We start from the raw sequence: 22,635 nt of genomic DNA, 5'->3' as shown, positions 1-22,635 counted from the left end.
AGCGTATGCACCACAAAAGAACAACAAAACTGCTGTGGTGCCATAAATATCAAATATAAATAAATTCTATTGCAGAGCCCAGGTGTGCACCAGCTTTAAAACCTGTTTGCAGCAGATTGTTGAAACATTTGTTGCCTTGTTTTTCATTGTTGAGTTGAACGCATTTCCAAACAGCCAAATCAAACAGGCCACGACAGTTTAGATACTGCAAATACAAAAAAAGTTGATTTGGGGTCTGGAAAAAAACAGAAACAAACACCAACCAAGTCGACAGCAAACATGAATCACCGAATCACCGCATTGCCAAGTCCAAAAAATGTAGCTCTGACCGTCTGTGGTCTAGGTGATGTCCAACAAGAATTCACCAACAAGCCTCTGCACCCAATTCCTTTTATTGCACCAAAGCAGCCATAGCTGCAGTGTTTAGGCCTCCCTCCTTCTCTGTTGTGGGATAAACGGAGTTAAAACTCTGCTGAACGGATAACCCCCACATCTCCAAGCCTCGACCTAATATTTTCACTTATGTGAGTATCATTTTTATGCCATTTTTCTCTCGCCACAACTAGAACAGTTTATTACTAATGTGTATTAATTGAAATAATAATAATAAAAAAAAACGCTAGATATTTTTTTGGTTCCACACATCGACCCCAAAAGTTAAATGTAAATTAAGGGTCTCCAGTAGAAACACTGTTCTTTTGGTCAGACGAACAGATTCCTCACAGCTTTAAGTTTGAAGGTCACACACAATGTGGAAGAAGCTCAAAGGCGACTGGGTTTATTGTTATTGGGGGTAAAATCTGCTTTGTGGTCGGCTCCTCTCTCCTCAGTCCTTCACTATACTTCCCGTTAAAAGCCCTCGACTACGGCTAACGGTCAAAAATCCACACAAAAACACTATGTTCTACTAATCTACAAATTAAAAAGGCGATAATTTGAACCTTTCTACAATCGCATAAGAGCGAATTGTTTTCATTTAAGAGACAAAAAAGTGAATGCGACCTGTTGCTCGTCAGTTTGTCTAAAACTTTGTAAGTGTCGGCCTTTGTGTTTTATTTATTTTATTTTTGTATTTGACAAATTGTCATTTGTATTGTGTTTACCATATCACTATATTTATTGTACATTTTATTATAATTATTGTTTAAGATTATCACTTTCTCTTTTGGGCATGATATAAAAAAGTTACATACACAGGTTGCAGATATAGAACAGTTCAACAATACAAATAATATGGAATTATTCACTTGTTCACAATAATTTATATTTAAAATGGCACAAAACCCAGTGTTTTGGTGTTTATGTAAAGGCTTAAATATTTGTTGCTGCAGAGCCATGTTTTCTGTGCGTAAAACTGACACTCATTATAAAAATATGGAGAAGATATAAATATATATTTCACTTTACAGAAATTGCATGTGTATAGTATCACAGAAGTAACTTTGTGCTCATGTTATGGGAAGTATCAATGCGCATCCTACTAACTTGACCTTAACTTTGTTTTGGCGCCCCCACTATCTTTAGGAGCCTGCTACATGACGCAGTCTGTCTGCGTTTGGCTGTAAAGCAATAAAGCAACAAACACTAAAGGGTAAAGAACGTTGTATTGCTCACCGAGAAAAGTCTGTGTGGCTGTACAGAATAGTCTGAGCAATAAAGGCTGGAAGTAGGTGAAAGAAGGTGGTGTGGTGGAGGATTTTAAGAGTGACAGAGAAGCAGCAAGCTGGAAAACAACCGGCCTGTACGTGAAGCACTTGAGATGAGCGCTCACGACTTATAATATTCAAGACTCTGAAGATCAAAAGGGACAATTATCCTTTGAGGCTTTCACACACACACACACACACACACACATGCTATTGCAGATAAATGGATAAAACAGATCTATGAGAAGCATCGCTTCATGATTCGCTACAAATTTGAGTGACTTAAATGAAAATATAATAACACTGCAGTGTTACAGGACGACAGTAGCTGCTGTAATGATGTGATGATGACGAGATGATGATGATATAATGGGAGGAGCTTTTATTAGATTCAGTCTCCTGTAAGGTTCCATGGGTAGTATTCTGCTGGCGGTTGAATCTTAAATCATTAAGATTAAACATTGTCGCACCTCTAAAACAAGGTGGAAAATAAGCATTTTTCATAGACGCCACTGAAAAAAACAGCCAAATGTTTACTTGTTTATACTGCATATAGCGAGGCTATTGTCGTCTATCTCGTTTTGATTTGTTTCTTGCACATATTTAATAGTCTTTATTTTTTTTTCTTGTTGGCTAATGTGACACAAATTGCTCCATGTGGGACGAATAAAGGATTAACTTATCTTATAGTAAAAAAGAGGCAAATATAGACATACGTAGCACACGTCACCAAAATATCTTCCATTACGCACACAGAAAAAAAAGAAAAAACTGTTTTTTTTGCGCATAAGCCAGATTCAAAATACACGTAATGTGTAACACAGTGGAATCAGCATTTGTATGTTTTAATTGTGAGTAAAACCAGATCCATTTGGTCACACTGGCATGTGAAGGTCTTTGACTGTGACTGGAAGCTGCTGCTGCTGTGTAGTGTTTTTACTGTGATGAGGAATCAGACATCTGCCATGCGCTCAGGACGAAAGCTAAGAGCACATACAAAAACCTAAGAAAATACACACATATACATAGGAGTTGTAACAAAGAGTAGTTTGAAGCATTTGTATATTAAAATAGATTTAAGATTGTGGATTCATATGGCATCATGTTGCTAAAGCGGCCTGTTGTGTTGTGTCATATGTGACTATGCGTCTCCCCTGTCTGTTTGAATAGATGAGGACAGGTATTTTAAGAGCTGCAGACTGTTGAGCGTTTATTTTATTTTTATTTTTTTTAAATGGGAGATATCAGCGTTTATTTGTTTGATATGGATCAAACACTTTACGCTCGGGCACAAAAAACTGAATTTAAAAATGTATAATAGTATTCGGTTCATATCCAAGCACCAATGCGCATTAGTCCTTATCCACCGCCGCAGACTGTAACCATCGAGGTTTCCTGGATGAATCCTCCTCAATTTAAAAAATCATTCTAAACATTTGGGGGGATATGACTGCTGTGAGAGTTTAAAATTAACATACATATATATATGAATTTAACAGATACAAATGAGTAACTAGTGAGCGACTGACATAATCATGCTGAAACAATACCCGCTGTACAGTTGGCGCATAGATACAGATTTTATTTAAAAAATATAAAACGACTCACATAATGCACAATAACTTGTCCTTTATATCATTTAACATCCTCTTTATTTATAAATGTGTTCAGTCATAGATTGCGTCTACTTTACAATATCTCTAATCCGTGCGTAAAGACAACGCAGCATTGGCGCTTCCACGTATTTAGGTTTATCAATAACATGCTTTCTAGAATATTTTTTTTTTCCGAAAACAAAAGTCAAATGTTAAGATTAAATCCTTGTATTAAATATTAATCGAGTATAATTATAAAGGATAGAGTTTCATAGCAAGGGTGGTTTCAATGCAGATGAGTCTTAGGTATGACCGTACATTCATGTTTGTAGCAACACAAGACAAAGTGGGACAATAAAAGAAAAGAAATCCAAGCTTAATTCACTACAGTTACAACGTTACTTTACGTAACACAACAAACATTACACGTCCACAGTCTCACTTTGTTTCACAGACATTTGCAGTAAACACTTTCTACCAATAAATGCGCCACATTTTTTTTCTCCTCCACAGACCGACCTTGAATGTGGACGCGGCCACATGTAGAACAAAATGTGACATTATCTTTAACAGACTTACAATACATCGGGGGGAAATAAGACATGCAGATATAATATATTTGTAATATTTATTTTTTAAATGTATTCGTTTGTATTCGTCAGTAAACATGAACTTGACTGTTGCTTCCACATAAAGGGCCTACACTACATGCGCAGGCAATCATACAAAATACACAAAAACAGACACAACTATGATCCTGTTAAAAATGACCTGATATTTGTGTTGGAAGAGAAATAATTCATCTTTTGAGGTTTATTTTAACCGCGCCACGGCCCAACTGCAGTCAAGGCCTCTGTGCGCATTTGGACAACCTCAGAGGACAAAAATGACCAAATGCGTAAAATGTCTTTCTGTATTGTATAGTTATTAACATTACTAGAATCTATCTGAACTCGGTGTGCCTTGATACAACTGTAGCCTATTGCGTGACTGTAAAATAGCCATTTTGCACGTATTTGTAAAAACACGTCAATGCCACAAACCGAGATGACACGTGATGCGCTGCAGTAGCAGGAGCAGGAGCAGCAGGAGCATCCATACTACAACACAACATATTCTGTGCGCTGCTGGTCACGATCAAGTCCAAAGGTCATCAGTATGCGGAGAAAGCCTGGTCGCGCATCATGAGTCGTTTCTTCTTCATCCTCCGGTTCTGAAACCATATTTTCACCTGTTGGTCGCTGAGGTCCAGTCTGTCTGACAGCTCCTTTCGTTTCTGTCTGTTGATAAATTCATTCATCATAAATTCATTCTCAAGTTCAGCCAGCTGTGGCTTCGTGTAAGGCTTCCTCTTCTTTCTGATTCTCACTTGTGAGGAGCACCAGGGGCCACCTGGAGGGAGCAGAGGTGGAGACGAGCTTTTATACTTTTGAAATCAACACCAACATTTACTTTCTCTGAAGGGAAATCACTGCTCACACAATAGCACTGCCAATGCTACTGCTCATACCTTACGAACATATGGTTAGATGGAGTAAATATAACATGGTACACCTAATGTAGGGATGAGTATAGAATAGAACTATTATTTTTTCCCATGAACGGTACCATATGTCAGGGCAAAGTAGAAATAATAAAACAACATTTATATTAGAGGAGATAAACTAACTATTAACAGTCTAAGACAGTCATACGATATCACATATAAACTACTAGATCTTAATATCTCTATGTAACAATATCATACCAATAAGAATTCCTAAGGCTTTTAATAACGATATCGCCTTATAGGAGATATAAACAGTTTGCCTACTGACATAAAACAAGACATTAACCACTCGTGAGCATATACATCAAATACACAAGGTGCTGCTCTGATATTAGATCATTATTAAGCGCAGAAATACTTTGTGGTAAAATAAACAATAATAATAATAATCATTATCATCATAAGGGCTACTTAACCTTCTGCATAACTCGTTCTGGAGCATGTGTTACTCGGTGGTGGCTGAAGTGGATTGTGCTCCTGTTTGGTGCCGTTCACATGTAGCGGGCCTGCTGACTCCGGATCCGTCTGGGCCGCAGAACCGTGAGACCGGCTGTGTAGATTTGAGTATCCGCCGTCACTGATGCTCCCATGCTCCCCGGCGTAAACTTCATCTGGTCTGCCAGGCGCTTCCGCCTTGGTCTCCGCGTCCTGGAAGCACCGAGCAGGCTCCTCCACATGCGCCCTAATGTGGCCGCTGGAGGAGCTGCTGTTCACAGACACCGAGTTGGACAGAAACGGCGGACAGTAGCCTCCAAAGGCGCGGCTCTGTGGTGCTGGTGGTGCTGGTGTGGGTCTGGACGTGCACGAATTTGAGGAAGTCCACGGGAGCGTGCACACCTCTCTCCTGTTGTAGGGGATCTGGTGCAGCCCGGGTATGTGGGCTCCATTACCGCGCAAGTTGGAGAAATATAGCGAATCAGGTGGCGCAAAATTCAACAGAGAACCAACATAGCCGGGATTTAAAGGATTCCGCTCACACATTTCCATGGAGCTTCCCTCAAACGCTTCTTGCAAGCCTTTTAGCAACTCCTGAAGAATAAAGGGAAGGTAATTGTTGATTTGTTAATACGGCGTCACGTGATATGCAAAGTATGTTGTTCCGCTCCACCCTTGCTCCAAGTACTGCAAAGCCAAATACTCCATGAGGAAATATTTTGGTATTGGGTGGGTGGAGGATTCAGTTAAATTGTAACCACGCGTGCAGTGGTCTATATTTACACTGAAAAAGGTTTGAAATATGTGAACAAGATTTGGCTTGTGTCGCCCTCAGTGTCCTTATTTGAAAGCACGCGAGCGCTGATTTTATTTTGGTGCTGTGACATGAACAATAACAATGTGGCTGTATGTGGGCTGACCCACAAAGACAAGAAATAGTCCAGAGGCAATAATCGCCTCATCAGTAAACACCGAAATCATAATTCTTATGAAGATTCCAAATGAATCAAAAATAGTTTTCTTGAAACGAGAGAAACACTTCATCAAAACATTTCTATTATATATTTACTAACCACTTTACAAGGTATTACTCAGAGTCATAAAAATTCCCCTTTCTCACATTAGATTTTCACAGATTGAAGACCCATTACTTTATTACAAAGTACACTGTGGCCCTGGAGGTGTGCACTCTTCATGCACATCCTTCCTTGTAAACAATGCGCTCTTTATTCGACTTTGCCTCGAGGCGAACATTTCATCATCTGTGTTGTACAGTCCGTACAACACATATGATGAAATGTTCGAAATTCACACTGACTTTTTAAAAAGGAGGGAGAATAAAAAAAAACTCCCACAGTATGAAGCTCTCCAGGATAAACATCATTCAACTCGCTAACGAATACCTTGAGTCATTTTTGAAAATCATTTTTTCTTAACCACTTGTTTTACACAAGCCACATTCACTCGAATGTTATCCTCATATAATTTAATCCTCACCTCCTGACGCATTTAGGGCTGATTTATACAATGCAATAAGGGAAAATTGCTGTTTTCCAGAGAGAAGAAAAGGACAATTTCCCACAGTCCGACGAATACTAAACATACACAAACATTGAATCTCGAGTCAGACGAGCGTATAAATATAACCTGTAGGAATAGAGGTATAAGAATAACGTGCAAAACATGATTACACCACTTTATTAATTTAAATAAACTACAAATGCGCAGAGGACTCGTGCAGACTCATGCAGGCGCCATTTAACATTGTATAGCTTGTTAACAAATATATGCCACACACACACACACACACACACACACACACTACTCTTACTCCTACTACTATTGGGTTTTAACAAGGGACAAGGTCAAGTGTTTATTATCAGTCATAATCACAATAAATATTGACATTTTCATTTACATATACTGCGTCTGATAATCTACTCAAACATGTACGAATTGTTATTAGCCCCACAGTATTATAATTGTTACTAGGTATAAGTAAGAGATGTGTGTGTGTGTGTGTGTGTGTGTGTGTGTGTGTGTGTGTGTGTGTGTGTGTGTGTGTGTTTCATTGGGCCTTTAACCACATTGTTATTCAGATTACTGTTCTCATTTCACTGTCACCACAGACATTATGGCTCGACTGTCAAAGATGCTTTTAATACCGGCTCCATCGTGTTTGACCAGGTTTAAAAAGGTTTGTTGTATTTTTTTCTAAGACGAACAAACATCAGCTCTCACAGATAGACGACAGTCATTCAAATTAAACTAATAGTTCAGGTTTAAACCAGACAGAGAGACAACAACTAATAAATCAATACTATGCGACAATAAGCAGCCATTTGAGCTGTTGCGGCTGTTCTCCAATAGGTGGTAGTATACGTTCACCCTTGGCCTCCACTCTGCCATGTTGCCCTTGTTAGACATTGTTTATCAGAGGCTTAATTCTGAAATTAAACATCATCAGCGGTTTGAGCGACGACTCGATCAGTGGAGATTTACTGCGTAAACTAAACGTGTGTGCGTCAGAGTGAGGATCACTGTCCATGTGTGATACAACATCAACACACACAGACACACACAAGGTTAAGACAAGGAGCCTGCGTAGAACACACACACACACACACACACACACACACACACTAACACATTAACACACACACTCCACATTTGAGGCAAATTCTAGAATGTGTTAAAAATTAACAGCAGCTTCACATGTGACACTCATTTAAGCGATGGAAAGACGAAATGTTAACTCATAATCTAAATCTGAAATATTTGAAATGTATTTCTGCTGTAGAGAACTCGAAACTAACACCTGTATTTGATAAAAAACAAAGACAACGACGATTTTCTGTCGAATTAATGAGAGAAAAGAGGTGCGCCATAACAACGTTTGTCGTACGAATATTTGGATCTACTAATGTGGTGTTGTATAGACAGCAGGTTTGCTTAAAAAATCCCACAGTTAGTATTTCTATGTGTAATTATATATATATATATAAATATTTATACATATATATGTGTGTGTGTATTTATATTATTGTTCAAGCATTAATTCACATTTACATATAAAAACAAGTGCAAGTTTCAACATGTGCCATCACGCAACGTCCGCCGCCATCAAGTAACAAGCTCCAAAATTGCCTCACGTTTGTTATATCAATTTTAAACGTTCATGTTTATAAGAAACTATAAGACAAAATACCACTGATAAAGAGTGATGCGTTATCAACCAACTGTGCACGGCTCTTACAGCACCAATCCCGCCGAATATCTATAAAAACACTTTCTGTTTGAAAGAAAGGTCAATTGAATCAAATAAAATAGTGGAAATGTTTCCTTCTTCTTCTTCAGCCTCCAAGAGCAGACACAGACTCTCACAATTAGAAAATGACAAGTTTTAGTGTAGGCTTTTAGTGTCTTTTACTGCTCTTCGTCCTTCACGTTTAGTGCGTCATGCAGGAGCCAAATTGAGGAGCTCCTCCGTCTGACTGTTTTCCCAGGCCCTTTGAAGGAAGCTATCCGCCGTCTATTGTCCTTGGTAATAAACTTGCTGCTTCCCTCGTTCAAGTTCTTTGGGCTGAGAAGAAGAAAAAAAAATGTAGCGTCGAACCCTCCCAAGTGTTGAAATCTCCACAGATTATCGAGCCGATGGAAACCAAAGGTGTGTTTTTCACACAGGATAAAGGCTCACGACGGATTTCTGCTCTCCGAGGTGTTTAGTGCAGACAGTAGACAGGAGGCAAATCACACTCATATGTTTGAGTGGGAGATACATATCAGATGGGTTTCTGCCTTCATATTTATGTCCTCCATGCGCAAAAGGAACATCTGTGGTCCTGGATGTCTTTCACGCAGATCCATTCACAGGTAACAAGCTACACAACTGTTTCCATGACTGATTTTTTTATAAAGAACATACAGTTTGTTTCAACTGTATTGTTTGTTTATTCATTTCTCAGCGGAATTTTCATTTGAAACCGCGACATTGAAGCTGCGTTTGCTCTACGGAATCTGACCAGTTAACGACGGCATCGAAACTGTATGATTTTAAATTACAAAGATGAGGTTTAGACAAAAATGTTATGTTTTCAACCAGAGGGGAGAAAAATCAAAAACAGGCGAATGTGAAGCCTCAAACTTGCAAATTAAATGTCGAGGCGGAGGCCCATGGCTTTGATTAGGGTTTGTTTTTTTTCTCGAGTATGGAGACACAGTTTGGGGGGAAGAAACAGATTAAAGACGATATGTAGTTTTACAGATTAAACAGCAACGTGGTGATTTTCTATTCACTGTATGAGACATCACAGGTTTTTTGTAAAAAAAACAAACAAAAATTGTAAATACAATATAAACAAATCTAGGAACACTCTACTAACGCCACGTGGTTGCAAAGACGTATCCCATTTTTCATGATACAGTTATCATTATAAAACAAGCTCATGTTGAACAAAAACCATCCCAGTGCCACTTTATCGAAATAAAGCATTCATTATTCATTAGTAGAAGTGGAATTTGAATAGAGTGTGTTTGGAAAGAATAGGGTTTTGCTACGTAATCCTGTTGAACGCTGAAGCAGCTGCAGGAGAAACAAATATATTCAAAGAAACTGGACTTTAATCGCTTATCATATTCATTTTCATCCTTGATTAAAATGGAGTGAACAGAATACTTATAATGGAAATGATCCTTTCGTTTTCCTCTCAGTCTGTTTAATGTGCCTTTATTATATAAAGCACTCTGTGCTACCGTGTTTATGCGTGATTGAAAAATGCTATATAAATAAAGTCTGCTACCCTCATGTGGAGGATAAAGCTGTAGAAAATTGATGGATAATTGATTGATTGATTGAATGATTGGATAAAAAGCATCTTATAATTCCAAACTGCCATGCGACAGTGTTTTTCACTGCTAACATGTTATTACTTCTTCTTCTTCTTCTTCAGTGACAGATCAGAGTAAAAAAAAGTTTAACACAGTTAAAGGAACCCCAATATTGGCCGATTTGGCAGAAATGATTTTTTTTTTTTTAAAAACCAACAACTATAAACTGGACTATTCCATTTAACACTTTGATTGCGTGATCATAACGAGCAGCATGTAACCACAAGTTCCAACTATAACTAATGTCTCTGCGACTTGGAGCTATGTTTTAAGCCACTGACTTTTGGACATGAAATGTATTTTCTTTAACCAGCAGCATGTCAAACTAAACACTTCTGCATTCAACTGTTTGACTCAGTGTAGAGCAGCTGATATTTTTTTTCTTCTTCTCGTTTCAAACATGGTGACTGAAAGCAGATGTGCTGGTCCCTGTCCTGTGGTTCAATTGGTTGCATTTACAAAATGCTGCCACTAGATGGCTGTCTTAGTTAAGGAAACAAGTGTACAGCTGAAAAAGGCCTGACTGTGCACTGACAGGAGACAGAGACTGGTCTGAAGTAACAGCTAATATCACAACTCAACAGTTTGTTCGTCTCTTCTTGGATCAGAAGTGACGAAGAAGCAACTGGACTCACTAAATACAACTTCAGCAAATTGGATTTATTTCTTAGCAGGAAGCAGGAGGAGTGTAATTATTAATTGATCTGTTGATTATTTTCTCGATTGGTCGCTAAAAAATATCACAAAACTGGAGGAGAATCTCAGCTGTTTTTTTTCTTAACGAAAAATGTTGTCCTCAATTGACAACAAAGCCAGATAATGCCCACATTTAAAAAATAAATAAATAAATACTAAAACCGAATAGTTGATTATGCAAAGAGCTGTTGATTAATAACCATGAATGAATTGATAAAACTGATACAGATAACGATTCAGAAGAACATTCCTCAGAGTTACCACATGTTACATGTGCTGTGTGCTTTATTTCTCACTGTGCCACAAAAGGAACTGCTCCATCTAATTTATTTTAATTACTTTTCTTTTAAACATTTTTTTTAATAACCTGACTCCTAAGTTTTTAGGAGGGTGGAGTGAGTCAAGAGATCAAAGTGTTTGAGCACAAAGCACTGATGCAGTTGGACAGAGGTGAAAGCAGATGGTCATTGTGACTGGTTTATGCAACCTAGACGGTTCAACAATGGCATCTCAGACGGACCTTATGATCACATGTCATGTGTGTATGCATGGTTTACTAAAATAAGATAATCCCATGCCAAAAAACGAATTTCCTTTTTGCTGTGACTAATTTCTCTTCTTCATCTTTGATCTTTTTTCCCCCAGATTCCAGAGATTATCACTGCAGGACTCACTCCAGCATGTTGTTGATGGGAGCTCATACTAAATCCACAACAACAACAACAACAACAACAACAACAACAGCAACAGGTAGTCAGATATCCACTCTTTAACAACTCCCTCCAGAGCATCTCACAATGATCAAAAGGAGACTTTCAGGTGATGGAGGACAACAACAGACGACAGACCAGACCAGACCAGACAGGTGGGGGTGAAGTGGACACAGACTCATGAACACTGGCCAAATTGGACTTAAACATAACCCACATATCAGCTACAGTTATCATGGAGCCAGCCTGTCATGTACGGCTGTTGGTGCAGCCTGATAATGAGTCATGGTTTGAGCACCTCAGTCTTACTGTTGTCACTGACCATCTTCACCTCTTACTGTTGCCACAGTTTACTCATCTTCTCATGACAAATATCCAGCAGATTAATAATGCTAAACATTATATCAAACAGGTTTCATAAACATGAGATCAGTGACCTTAAGTGATTTCCACAGTCAAATGTATCTAAATGTAGGAAACAGCAGAGGTGCTGTCACATAATTATGTCAGCCTGCAGGTATTTTTTCTACTGCTCTTGCATTGCATGTCACAAAGATGTGATAGTATTTCTGAGAGCAAGGGGAAACACTTACATACTGAAGTACTACAGTGACGGAAATTGCCATAATACAAAAATTCAGCATTGTTTGTACGCTTTGCAAAGTTTAGATTGTAGGTGTCCCAATAACCTACAACTTCAAAACTCAAGTAACACATGAGTGTGGGTATAGGGTTGATATTGTCCCATATCCTTAAACGTATATGAGTGATTGAGATACAGGACTTTTACAGTCCAGTATCTTAAGAGTTTTTTTTTAATATTAATAATGCCTTTAATTCAAGGTCACCTTACAGTACATCAATAAAAATAAATTAAAAAACAAGCAGAAAAAAATGCAACATTCAAAGCAAAACTAAAGATTTAAAACAATGAGAAAGCTAAAAAGAATCAGGGAGGTAATTGTGGGTCAGAGGTAGAAGGCAATTTTGAAAATGTGTGGTCTTGAGTCTGGATTTAAAGGTCTGAAGGGAGTCAATGTAGCGGATGTCGCGTGGGAGAGAGTTCCTGGGGCGGGTGGGGGTTCTGAAAGCCCTGGACCCCATGGTAACAAGACAGGCAGAGGGTTTTTGGACAATAAACTCACTTTGAAGCATTTAGGATTCATTCTTCTTCTGGAGCTGGAGTCATGATAACAAGATTACAAGATTAAGCATCAGCAACCATATGCTTTGTAAATGTAACTGGGCCAGGGTCTGGACCAGAGACTCATATAATTATTGATATTGTGTCAGTTTAAAAAGAAATGTTTGTTTGACAGCGAGTTCAAGTCTGTGGTGGTTGCTGCTTGTTTGTCCAACCTCAGCTGACGTTACCCAACAGTGGACGTTACTATAATGTTATTACATCAGTGTTTTGGTGCTTTCTGCAGACATGTGCACAATATCGAGGATGGTGTCGTTTTTGGGGCTCTTACTGCCCTGAGTATTGTTTTTCTTAACCTGTCACTTAATCATTTTTGACAATATTGCTAAGGATTCTGGGAAATTAGCTGAATCATTGCAAAACATTTACACATGAATATGAATGCTGAATACTGCTGCTCACTAATTAGAGGGTCAGTGGTTCTAATTTGCTTGTTAATGTTCACTCTTACTGCTCCTGTATATAATCTGCCCATGCTGTACATATGGACTAAATATTGTTTATATTGTATTTTTATTACTTCTAATATTTCTCAATATTTTTATACATCCTGATGTGTATAACACATGTTTACTTTTATCATCATAATTGTTAACTATGTGTGCTACTGTATCATTGCAAGTTTGAGGGACTAATAAAGGAATATCTTATCTTAATGTGTCCTGTGACAAGACACCGAGCATTGGACTATTCCTGAAAGCTGTGGCAGCGGTGGCGTGTGATTGATGTGTGACAGAAAGAATAAGTTACATATACAGTAGATTCACTATGATCATGCTTCGAGTTGTCATGAAGACAAGTGAAATAAAGACTATTTACCAAATATGTATGAAATTAAGACATTTAACAGAAAATGCAAGAAACATCTATACATTTTATGGTTTTATTGTATTTTTACAGTTTTGTTGAGTTAAAGTTATGACTCATTTTATATCACATTTTTAGTAGTGATATTAAGTAGCAATAATTGTGCAGAAGTCACAAAATGGACGGTTTTGCTTCTCTGTTTGCTCATAAAAACGAGCAAGTGAACTTGAAACTGTGACCTATTTCCAAATTTCACAAATTCAACCTGATGTTAAACATTAGTAGTAGAGTACTTTTTGCTCAGGTGTGTTTATATAGTTGGTGAAAATGAAATATCTTTTTCATCAGATTGCCTAGGTTGTGCTGAAAAAAGGACATAAGACACTCTATGTTGCACATTCTTATAGCCTGTATATACGGTAGGTTTAAACATAGTAATGGAAAAAAGCAGCAGATGTGCTCTGTATTCTAAGAGTTAATAGGCTAGAATGTTTGTTAATTCATTAACCTCTCACCTGGAAGAAACTACAACTATACCACAGGGAAATGTGGTAATTGTGACATATAACAAATGTGACTTCTACCCCTGCATTTTAACAATATGTAGACTTTATAAGCCAACAGAGTGAGGAGACATTTAAAAAATAACCCCTAGAATTCATTGGCCCTAACCAGCAGGTAAAAATATTTGCAAGCCTGAACTGTTCCGACCTAATATATTGTGTCTCAGTTTAAGAGAACATTTCATCTGAAGAGCTTACAACGAATCCACGGCAAAATTCAGCCTGTGAAGAATGCTGAGGGTCTCTGTATGAGAAGAGAGCGTGTTAAGACGGCAGCTCTAATATGGTGTAGGAGGAATGGGCTGTGGGGATTTGAGTTTCTCTAACAAGTATCCTTCTTCTGACACTGAAAGCCTTTTCCTACATCGCACTATTATTTTTCTTTTCTTTTACCCGTCACAACCACAGGTGTGACTTCAAACATTATTCAAGTGTCCCAATAAGACAGAAGAGTGTGACAGTGAGTCAGAATACACAAAAAAGTAGGGACGTTCAACTCAAATACTTGTGTATAATAATTGTGCTGTATGGCACTGACAACGTACTTCAGAATAATGAAATCAAGTCAGACAGAATTCCAAAAACTCTACAACTCAAGAATCTGCTATGCAAAATTATTCCTTGAGATTAATCATATGCAAATGTAATCCAGCACCTGTATGTATGTATGTGTACAGAAAAGCTCTAACTAAAGAAAGCATCTTTTTCAATAACAAACTCATGGATGCATTTAACATAAACATTGTATTAATAGGTATTTTCCTTTTTTCAAACGGTATGAAGTGAATCTCCTTAGAAACAAATACATTCATTTTAAAACAACAAAGTGAGCTGAAGTATAGTAAACTGAGTTTCATACAGTGTATGTTAGCTGTTAGTATGTGAGCTTTACAACCAAACAGCTGCTCTAAAACTTTATTAAACTATTTCCATCATGTATTTCTTAATAGGTATTCGTGAGATGAACAGTGCTCAGGTCAGATACAAGTACATCAACACCCCATTCAACAGCCACTATCACTGACCATGACAACAATTCATATTTTAGCCTGCAGGAGGCGCCAGAGGACGCACAGAGGATCATCTGATAGTCACTTCACAGACAGAAAAAACAGGAGTTCATGCATGGCTGTTATGTCTTTACACATCCGAGTCTCTGGTACAATTAACCGGCTGCAGAAACGTGAACTAGTTATTTCCGATAACGAGACTCGTTACTTAAATTATCACGTGTGACACAGAGAGTGACTGAGGCCGAGGTAACGTTTGGTTTTGTAGGAATATTTTTTAAATTGACAAAAAATATTATTAATAAATGTAAGCTGCTAAATTTGAGTGACCTTATTCGTTTTAATTAAAAGGTCAATCAGAAAAAAAGGCAGAGAAGATACGTGTATATAAATACCTAAAAATGATATAGACCGATTGTTGTTTTTTATTTAAAAAACAAAACAAAAAAACCACTTTACTGACCTATAGTTGCTTTAACACGTGGCTATTTCCATACCCATTAAAAATACAAACGTGTGCTGTCGCCTGGAAGTGTGTAATAATGCTCGCATTATCACCACATCACAATGTGATTTTGACGAATAAAGCCCAGAGTGGAGGAAAATAGAAAAACAAACTGGACAAAAAAGAAAGAAAAAACATCAACATAGAAAAAAGAAAATCTCCGGGAAATCTTATTTAATATTTTTACTCCAAACTTACACTTTAACAGTTTACTGAATAAATCGCGAAAATAAGAAGAAATGTGAAATAAGGGGAATAAATAAAAGACGAAAAGATTAGGGAAGAGGGAGGGTGAACAGAGGGGAGGGAAAACAATAGAGAATCAAAGGCATAATAATATTCCTAAATGAAGAGGGAAATGTTGCTGCGCTCATTTTATTAATCAGACTGTCAATTTCACCCAAGAGGCCAAACCCAAAGAGCAATCTAAAACAGAGTCAGATCAGCCCAGGGACAAGCTCCTCACTCCTCACACCTCTCCTCCTCTCCTCCTCTCACTCCTCTCCTCACTCCTCTCCTCTCCACTTGGATATTATTCGTCTGACCGAAGGCCGCCTCCATCATCAAGTGACAGCCCTCTCCTATTTATTTGCTTATAAACCTGTTACAATAAATGATCATTGGAGCAACGTCAGCCGAGCATTTTAACAACGAACAGCAACCACTTTTGATGAATGACAGTTTGCTGCTGCTGCTGCTGCTGCTGCTGCATGTGCCGGGGAGGATGCGCGTCTCATCCTGAGCAGCAGTCGCTCGTCGATTGCATTCAGATTCTTTCATTCTGGCGTCTTGCTTATAAAAAGCTTTAGAGGCAGTTATTTAGAGACAGTTGCTGAGTTGCATGCGGATTTAAGCTCCGATACAACTCATTGCTGCTCCAGCCTCCTGGACAAGTGTTGTGGGTGTGGGTGTGTTGTGGTGTGGAGTGGTGTGTTGTGGGTGTGCTTGCGTGTGTGTGGTGTGTGTGTGCGTGTGTGTGGTGTGTGGGAGAGTGTGTGTGTGGGTTTTCTTCCCCTCCTTGTCTTGCACAGCTTAATGATGGAGAGGATAAGAAAAGAGATGATATTGATGGAGAGAAGTCTGCACAGTCCCGTCGCAGGGAAGAGGCTCACAGACACGCCAGGAAACTCAGTGCTAGAGGCCCTGGAAAACTCTCAGCACAGCGGACGCCTAAGCCCGAGAATAACTTCGGCTTCTCTCCATGGAAATCTTGGGGACATCCCGACCAAGGGCAAGTTTGAAATTGACAGTCTTTTCGGCACGCAGCACCACAGCAGCGACAACAACTCGTCGGCGGAAATTTCCTCGTCAGAGAGCAGGAAGAAAATGAGCCTTTACTCCGAAGTTTCGCAAGAATCAGATATTAACAGTGATGTGGAGGTGGGATGCCCCGGTCACCGCTCCCCGAGTCAGCACAAGGAAAACAACAAAGGTCGGTTGGATTATTTCACTCCATATTTTCTTTCTTTATTTTTATTATCATTTATGTGATCTATATGGTATTTTTTAGCGGATAATATTAGCATCTTTACGCCACTCATTCCCACCATCTTAATATAGAAATAAAGCGTATTATTGTTGTGATTGGTATTATAATTAATAGTATAATATTATAGCTGAAAAATACTGATTAGAATTATACTGAATTGCATTCGTTTTATTATTATTTTTGACCGTGAAATACAGGCCGACTCCCGTATTTTATTTCGATATTTTCCATTTCAATAACGATCTTTTCTTTTTGCTTTATTTTGTTTTTATTCCTAGGTTTTTCAGACAGTAATTCAGCCACGTCCAACACGAGCTCAAACTCCCTCTCGAACATGAACGGTAATTCAACGGGAGGATCGAACAATTCAAATAGCGACCAGGTCAGACGCTATCGGACTGCTTTCACTCGGGAACAAATCGGACGCCTGGAGAAAGAGTTTTACAGGGAAAATTACGTCTCCAGACCACGACGATGTGAATTAGCGGCAGCGCTGAATCTGCCCGAAACTACAATTAAGGTATGAGCTGCAGATTAATCTTCATTATTGCTGCCCACTGATGTGTCCATGGTGTGCATGTGCAGAGAGAGAAAAAGGGGAAAAAAATAGAATAATCACACTCTGTGGGGAAAAGAAATCTACTCAAGAAATGTTTGATTTATTTTTGCGCACATAATGGTACTTTAAATGTTGGGCCAATTTACTAGATAGTAATAAATTAATTTGTTATGTAGAGGCTGCAATTTATTCACTGACATGGATGGTTATTTAAAGTAAATTATATATATATATATATATATATATATATATGTGTATATACAGAAAAGCGTCAAACATTGCTGACTGAAGTTGTGTATTTGTGCTCCAGCAGCACGTGAGGACAGGTGGTTTTCATGTATTTGTAAAACATGTTTAATAACAGTGCAGGGTGAAGAGTGTGTGTGAGCAGACGCTCTCTTCTCAGGTTTAAATGTAGGGCTTGGAAACAACATGGCAGCTTCAATATGGGCCTTGTTTTGACTGTGTGTGTGCAGGTGTGGTTCCAGAACAGGCGCATGAAGGACAAAAGGCAGCGTTTGGCGATGTCTTGGCCTCATCCCGCAGACCCCAGCTTCTACACTTACATGATGACGCACGCGGCGGCAACAGGAAGTCTTCCTTACCCTTTTCATTCGCACATGCCTCTACATTACTACCCGCACGTCGGTGTCACCGCAGCAGCGGCCGCCGCCGCCGCCAGCGGCGCCGCCTCGTCGCCTTTCGCCACCTCCATCCGTCCCTTAGACACCTTCCGTGCTCTCTCCCATCCTTACTCGCGGCCGGAGCTCCTCTGCGGCTTCAGGCACCCGGGACTCTACCAGTCGCCCGCAGGCCTGAACAGCTCCGCGGCGGCATCGGCGGCGGCGGCAGCCGCGGCAGCGGCAGCGGCGGTGAGCGCGCCGTCCGCCACCGGGCCTTGCTCCTGCCTCAGCTGCCACAGCAGCCAGGCGGCGAGCGCGCTGGGCGCGAGGAGCACCAGCGCTGACTTTACCTGCACAGCTTCAGGCCAAAGATCCGAGAGTGGATTTTTGCCGTATTCTGCTGCTGTTCTCAGCAAGACTTCAGTGCCGTCACCAGACCAACGAGAAGAGACTTCACTGAACAGATAACTCATCACGCAGCCAACGCCACACTTTCTTATTGTGCTCTGTATAGCCCTACTTTATAGGGGAACTAAGCCTGTACTTTAAATGTCACACCTGGGTGAAGCATTCCGCACACACAAACACGGAAATGTATTTCTTTTAAAATCTGATTCCAGTTCAAAATAACTCTTTATAATATAAAAAAAGGACAAGAATAGCTAATCACCTACATTTTTTGCAGCCCATTAAGACTTTTCTAAAGGCTTGTGCCGTTGTGTTTGTGCCAGTGAACCAATTTTTAAATGGACTGTGCTGGATGCGTATTTGAAAGTAAAAAAAATAACAGTGTACTCATACAGTCCCCATGCCTCGATCAAGATTGCAAGTGGATGTTATTTGTTTTGGCCGTTTCTACACACATTTAACTTTAAATGGACAGAGACTGGGTCACATTCTATATCATTTCTGCGGCTCAAATCCAGCCCTGGCTACATACCTTCACTTCTCTTGTTTAAAAGACACAAACGTGGGTAATTATACTGTCTAAATATAGATAGCACAAGGTCCTGCTTGTGTGCCCAGCAGCATATCTTTCTTCACTATAAGGCCTAATAGACTGTGATTTTGGCAGCAATAGCTTCTCCAACACCCTGCCTCTGCTCTGTGGGGACACTCCTAATCAGCTGGAAGGCGCATATAATTTTGCACCGCGTCTTTCGTTGTCAATTTTTATGTTAATAATGAGAGGATCATGACAAAAATTGCCAATCATGTACCTAGATGGAGCTCCTTTGAATACATGACTGGAAGAAAGTTCCTCGTTTTGAGACCCGCTGTCAAGTGCTAACAACCCGCGGAGGGAAGTCATTAGACATACAAAAGACCTGGAACAAGGCGACAGTCCTGGTACACACAAATGCACTGTATAAAGATAATATCTGACACATGGAAGGCTAAAATATATCATATACGCAGCAGCCTATAAAGGCTGCCTCAAAATGTTCTCTCTCTGGTAATGGGAAAGTCTATGATACATTGACCATCCTCTTTATTTACATGGCTGAGGCTCATTATATCAAACCCAGTATTTTCATATGTGTAATCCCTGTAGGAGCTTTTTCACTCAGCACGGTGACGGGACTGAGCAGCCAGCAAAGCGAAAGTTCAGATACAATAGTCTGGCTTTACAATCTGTCTGCGCCATGCTGTAAAAACAAAAAATGGCTGCGTGCTATTTTATTCGTTCCTGTTGGGACATCACCAATATGTTAATTATAAAACTGTAAATTGTGAGATATTTTGCAATTGCCATGGATATTCCTACTGATTATAAAAAGAGTACAAAAACTAAATTATTGATCCCTGAACTGTGGATGGTAGGCTATTTTTGAACACTTTTATTATTGTTTGTTTATTTATTTATTTATTTCGTGTGACTTGCTGAATGTTTTTTGTTTTTTTAATTATTATTTTTATTATTGTTGTTGTTGTTGTTCAAAAACACTGTGGATGTACACTGTAACAGCCTACGAATTGGCCTGTAAAATCACCACTGGTCCAAATTCACGATTTGTATTTCGTAGAGGGGGGGTATTAAGACTGAATTATGGAGATGGAGAACATTTGTTTATACTGTCCACTCAAAAGAGGCTTTAAAAAGGGCTGATGAATGAGCACTGAAATTAAATGATGGAAACAGTATTGGCCTTATGTCCCTCGAGTCTCTCTTATAACTCTATATCTCTGTATTTAAATGACTGTATGAATTTAAATATTTTAACTTGGAAAAAAAATGTGCAATATGAAATGTAAATCATGTTATTTATTGATCGTGTTTGTTGTTGGAAAATAAAAAAAAATGTTTACACATTTTGGGCTTTTTACATTTATATTATATTGCCTTTTTTCCAACGACAATGGGAACACCTGCTCAGTTAGTGCACTGACACCATTTCCAGAGAAAACACTGAGTCTAACATTAATTTAATAATAATAAAAAAGAAAAGAAAATGTGCAAAGCTACGGGGAATATGAGGCCTGCCATCACGGGTCATTCCGGCCCTATAATTTACCATTATTTTTACATTACCTCTAAATGATACAAGCTGATACTGTCGTTAATTGCACTTGGTTAAAATATAGCCTACACCAGAGTGGCCCCGAGAGACTTCAAGATAAGTTGCTTTTTTGAACGTCCCCATTATAGAAATAGGATTAGGGCAGCAAATATGGGCGTGATATATCGCCATGTTTCCTTGCTCTTTACAAAAGTGAGGGTTGCAACCCATACAACAAAGGCGGCGAGATAGATGGAGGTGCGAAGAGGAAAAGACAAGAGGCCAGAAAAACACTGCCCACAATAACAAGATTAGTTTTGTATCCAATGTGCAAGACTGAAAAAAGAATTCATCATAATGCAGAGGACTGTCTGTCACCTTCACTGAATGGTTTTTGACAAGAAAATAAATCTTTGGGTTGTTTAATATATTTTATATTTTCTTTATTTCGGTGCTAATAGAAAAACCAAATTAAATGTCCACCAGCGAGATAGAAATGCAAAGATCGATGATCCTGCCCCTACTGTCCAATCACCCCTACTTAATTGACTGTATTTTCAGGGTAATTGAACTGCTTGTTGTAAATTGAGGATTTTATAGAAACGACATGAAAACTACATTTACTGACATTCATCGCATCTTTGACATTGATTATCTGATCAGCGCTGTGTCACGCTAACCTCCAATTCTTCATTACACACTGTTTATGAGCTGTTACAGAACAACTTGCTTGTTCCAGAGTGATTGATTGCCTTATTAACGCGTGTTCTTGTAAGTGTGACCGGACTGATTACGATGCATATGTTTAGAATAATGTTTCATTTAGCTGACTGCGAGTAATGCGGGGTGACAGCTGCTGTGGGAGGACAAAAAAACCTAAACTACAGGGAGCAAGCGGGGCCAAAATGCATTTAAGGTGGAACTCGCAGACATCACGCGCGCACACACACGCACATACACCGACGGACAAATGCAGCCACTCAGCTGCACATGAAGGACTGGCAGCCAGTGAGCCGGCCACGAAACAAGCAACGAAAAATCACCACACAGAGCCTAAAATGTGCATGACCTCCATTCCACAACTGTGAGATGTAGGACCGGAACATGGCTCAGTTCAAAAACATATTGTCCTCCACATTTGAATCTCGTGCAGCCATGTTTACAACTGACACACCAGCTGTTCCATCAACGCATTGACTCGCTCAATCAAAATGCAACCCGACGCCACCACAGACCACAGCATTTCACTTCGCTCAAAACCTTTTCTTAAAAAAAGAAAGAGAGAACAAGCGACATCAACTGCAGTCTGAGGAGATTTATGCCGCCATTATGCTTCTAAAGTAGTCACTGCTCGGTTTGTCTCAAATCATTGCCTCCGTTCAAATGTTACTTTCATATATTACATGACATTAATTCAACTATAGCTCATTAAGACAGAATGAAATGGTTAAATTAACTTATCAACTCATAATGATGATGAATGGGGTATTAATTCAGATACAAGCTGGGCAATTTGCAATTTTGCGCGTTTTGATGGTTCTCAAATAACATTTAATATAACGGGTCATCCCCTCAATCAATTACATGAGCATATGAGGCGGTGGCATGGAAAATCCTTTTTTCATGCATATGTATTGAAACGTGTTCTCAATTATCTTTGGAAATTGCTTTTATTGGCTTAAAGACTCGTTCTTTGCAGGGTTCTTAGCTGCGGATATGGTTAAGGTGGCACTATAGATTGTTTATTCCTCTACAGTTTCTGAAACACATCCTGGGATACCAATATTATTCATTTTATAATATTATTATCAAATGTATTGCCACGTCTTTATTTGTTTTCAATTACTAATAGGGAA

At 39.1% G+C, this 22,635-nt stretch overlaps 2 protein-coding genes across 2 annotated transcripts; one reads left to right on the top strand and one right to left on the bottom strand.

Annotated features, from left to right (window-relative positions):
• Positions 1-3,211: 3,211 nt before the first annotated feature.
• On the bottom strand, positions 3,212-5,826 carry hoxd12a (homeobox D12a). Its single transcript, XM_058617535.1, has 2 exons — positions 5,207-5,826; positions 3,212-4,633 (listed from the first exon to the last, which is right to left on the bottom strand). The coding sequence occupies exons 1-2, from the start codon at positions 5,775-5,777 to the stop codon at positions 4,395-4,397; spliced, it is 810 nt and encodes a 269-aa protein (XP_058473518.1). The 5' UTR covers positions 5,778-5,826; the 3' UTR covers positions 3,212-4,394.
• A 10,206-nt stretch (positions 5,827-16,032) lies between these two features.
• evx2 (even-skipped homeobox 2) lies at positions 16,033-20,423 on the top strand. Its single transcript, XM_058622375.1, has 3 exons — positions 16,033-17,039; positions 17,375-17,616; positions 18,132-20,423. The coding sequence occupies exons 1-3, from the start codon at positions 16,643-16,645 to the stop codon at positions 18,744-18,746; spliced, it is 1,254 nt and encodes a 417-aa protein (XP_058478358.1). The 5' UTR covers positions 16,033-16,642; the 3' UTR covers positions 18,747-20,423.
• Positions 20,424-22,635: the final 2,212 nt, after the last annotated feature.

The sequence above is a fragment of the Solea solea genome, chromosome 2 (genome assembly GCF_958295425.1).
Source record: "Solea solea chromosome 2, fSolSol10.1, whole genome shotgun sequence".
NCBI lineage: Eukaryota > Metazoa > Chordata > Actinopteri > Pleuronectiformes > Soleidae > Solea > Solea solea.
Note: the sequence above shows the minus strand (reverse complement) of the source record. Positions and strands in the feature narration are given on the sequence as shown.

What these genes read in the sequence shown, in the direction of transcription:
- hoxd12a (XM_058617535.1), bottom strand. Translation starts at nt 5,777, where the DNA reads ATGGAAATGTGTGAGCGGAATCCTTTAAATCCCGGCTATGTTGGTTCT. An exon ending in CAGAACGAGTTATGCAGAAG is followed by an intron (nt 4,634 to 5,206) that starts GTTAAGTAGCCC and finishes TGCTCCCTCCAG; the next exon opens with GTGGCCCCTGGTGCTCCTCA.
- evx2 (XM_058622375.1), top strand. Translation starts at nt 16,643, where the DNA reads ATGATGGAGAGGATAAGAAAAGAGATGATATTGATGGAGAGAAGTCTG. An exon ending in GCACAAGGAAAACAACAAAG is followed by an intron (nt 17,040 to 17,374) that starts GTCGGTTGGATT and finishes TTTTATTCCTAG; the next exon opens with GTTTTTCAGACAGTAATTCA. An exon ending in TGCCCGAAACTACAATTAAG is followed by an intron (nt 17,617 to 18,131) that starts GTATGAGCTGCA and finishes GTGTGTGTGCAG; the next exon opens with GTGTGGTTCCAGAACAGGCG.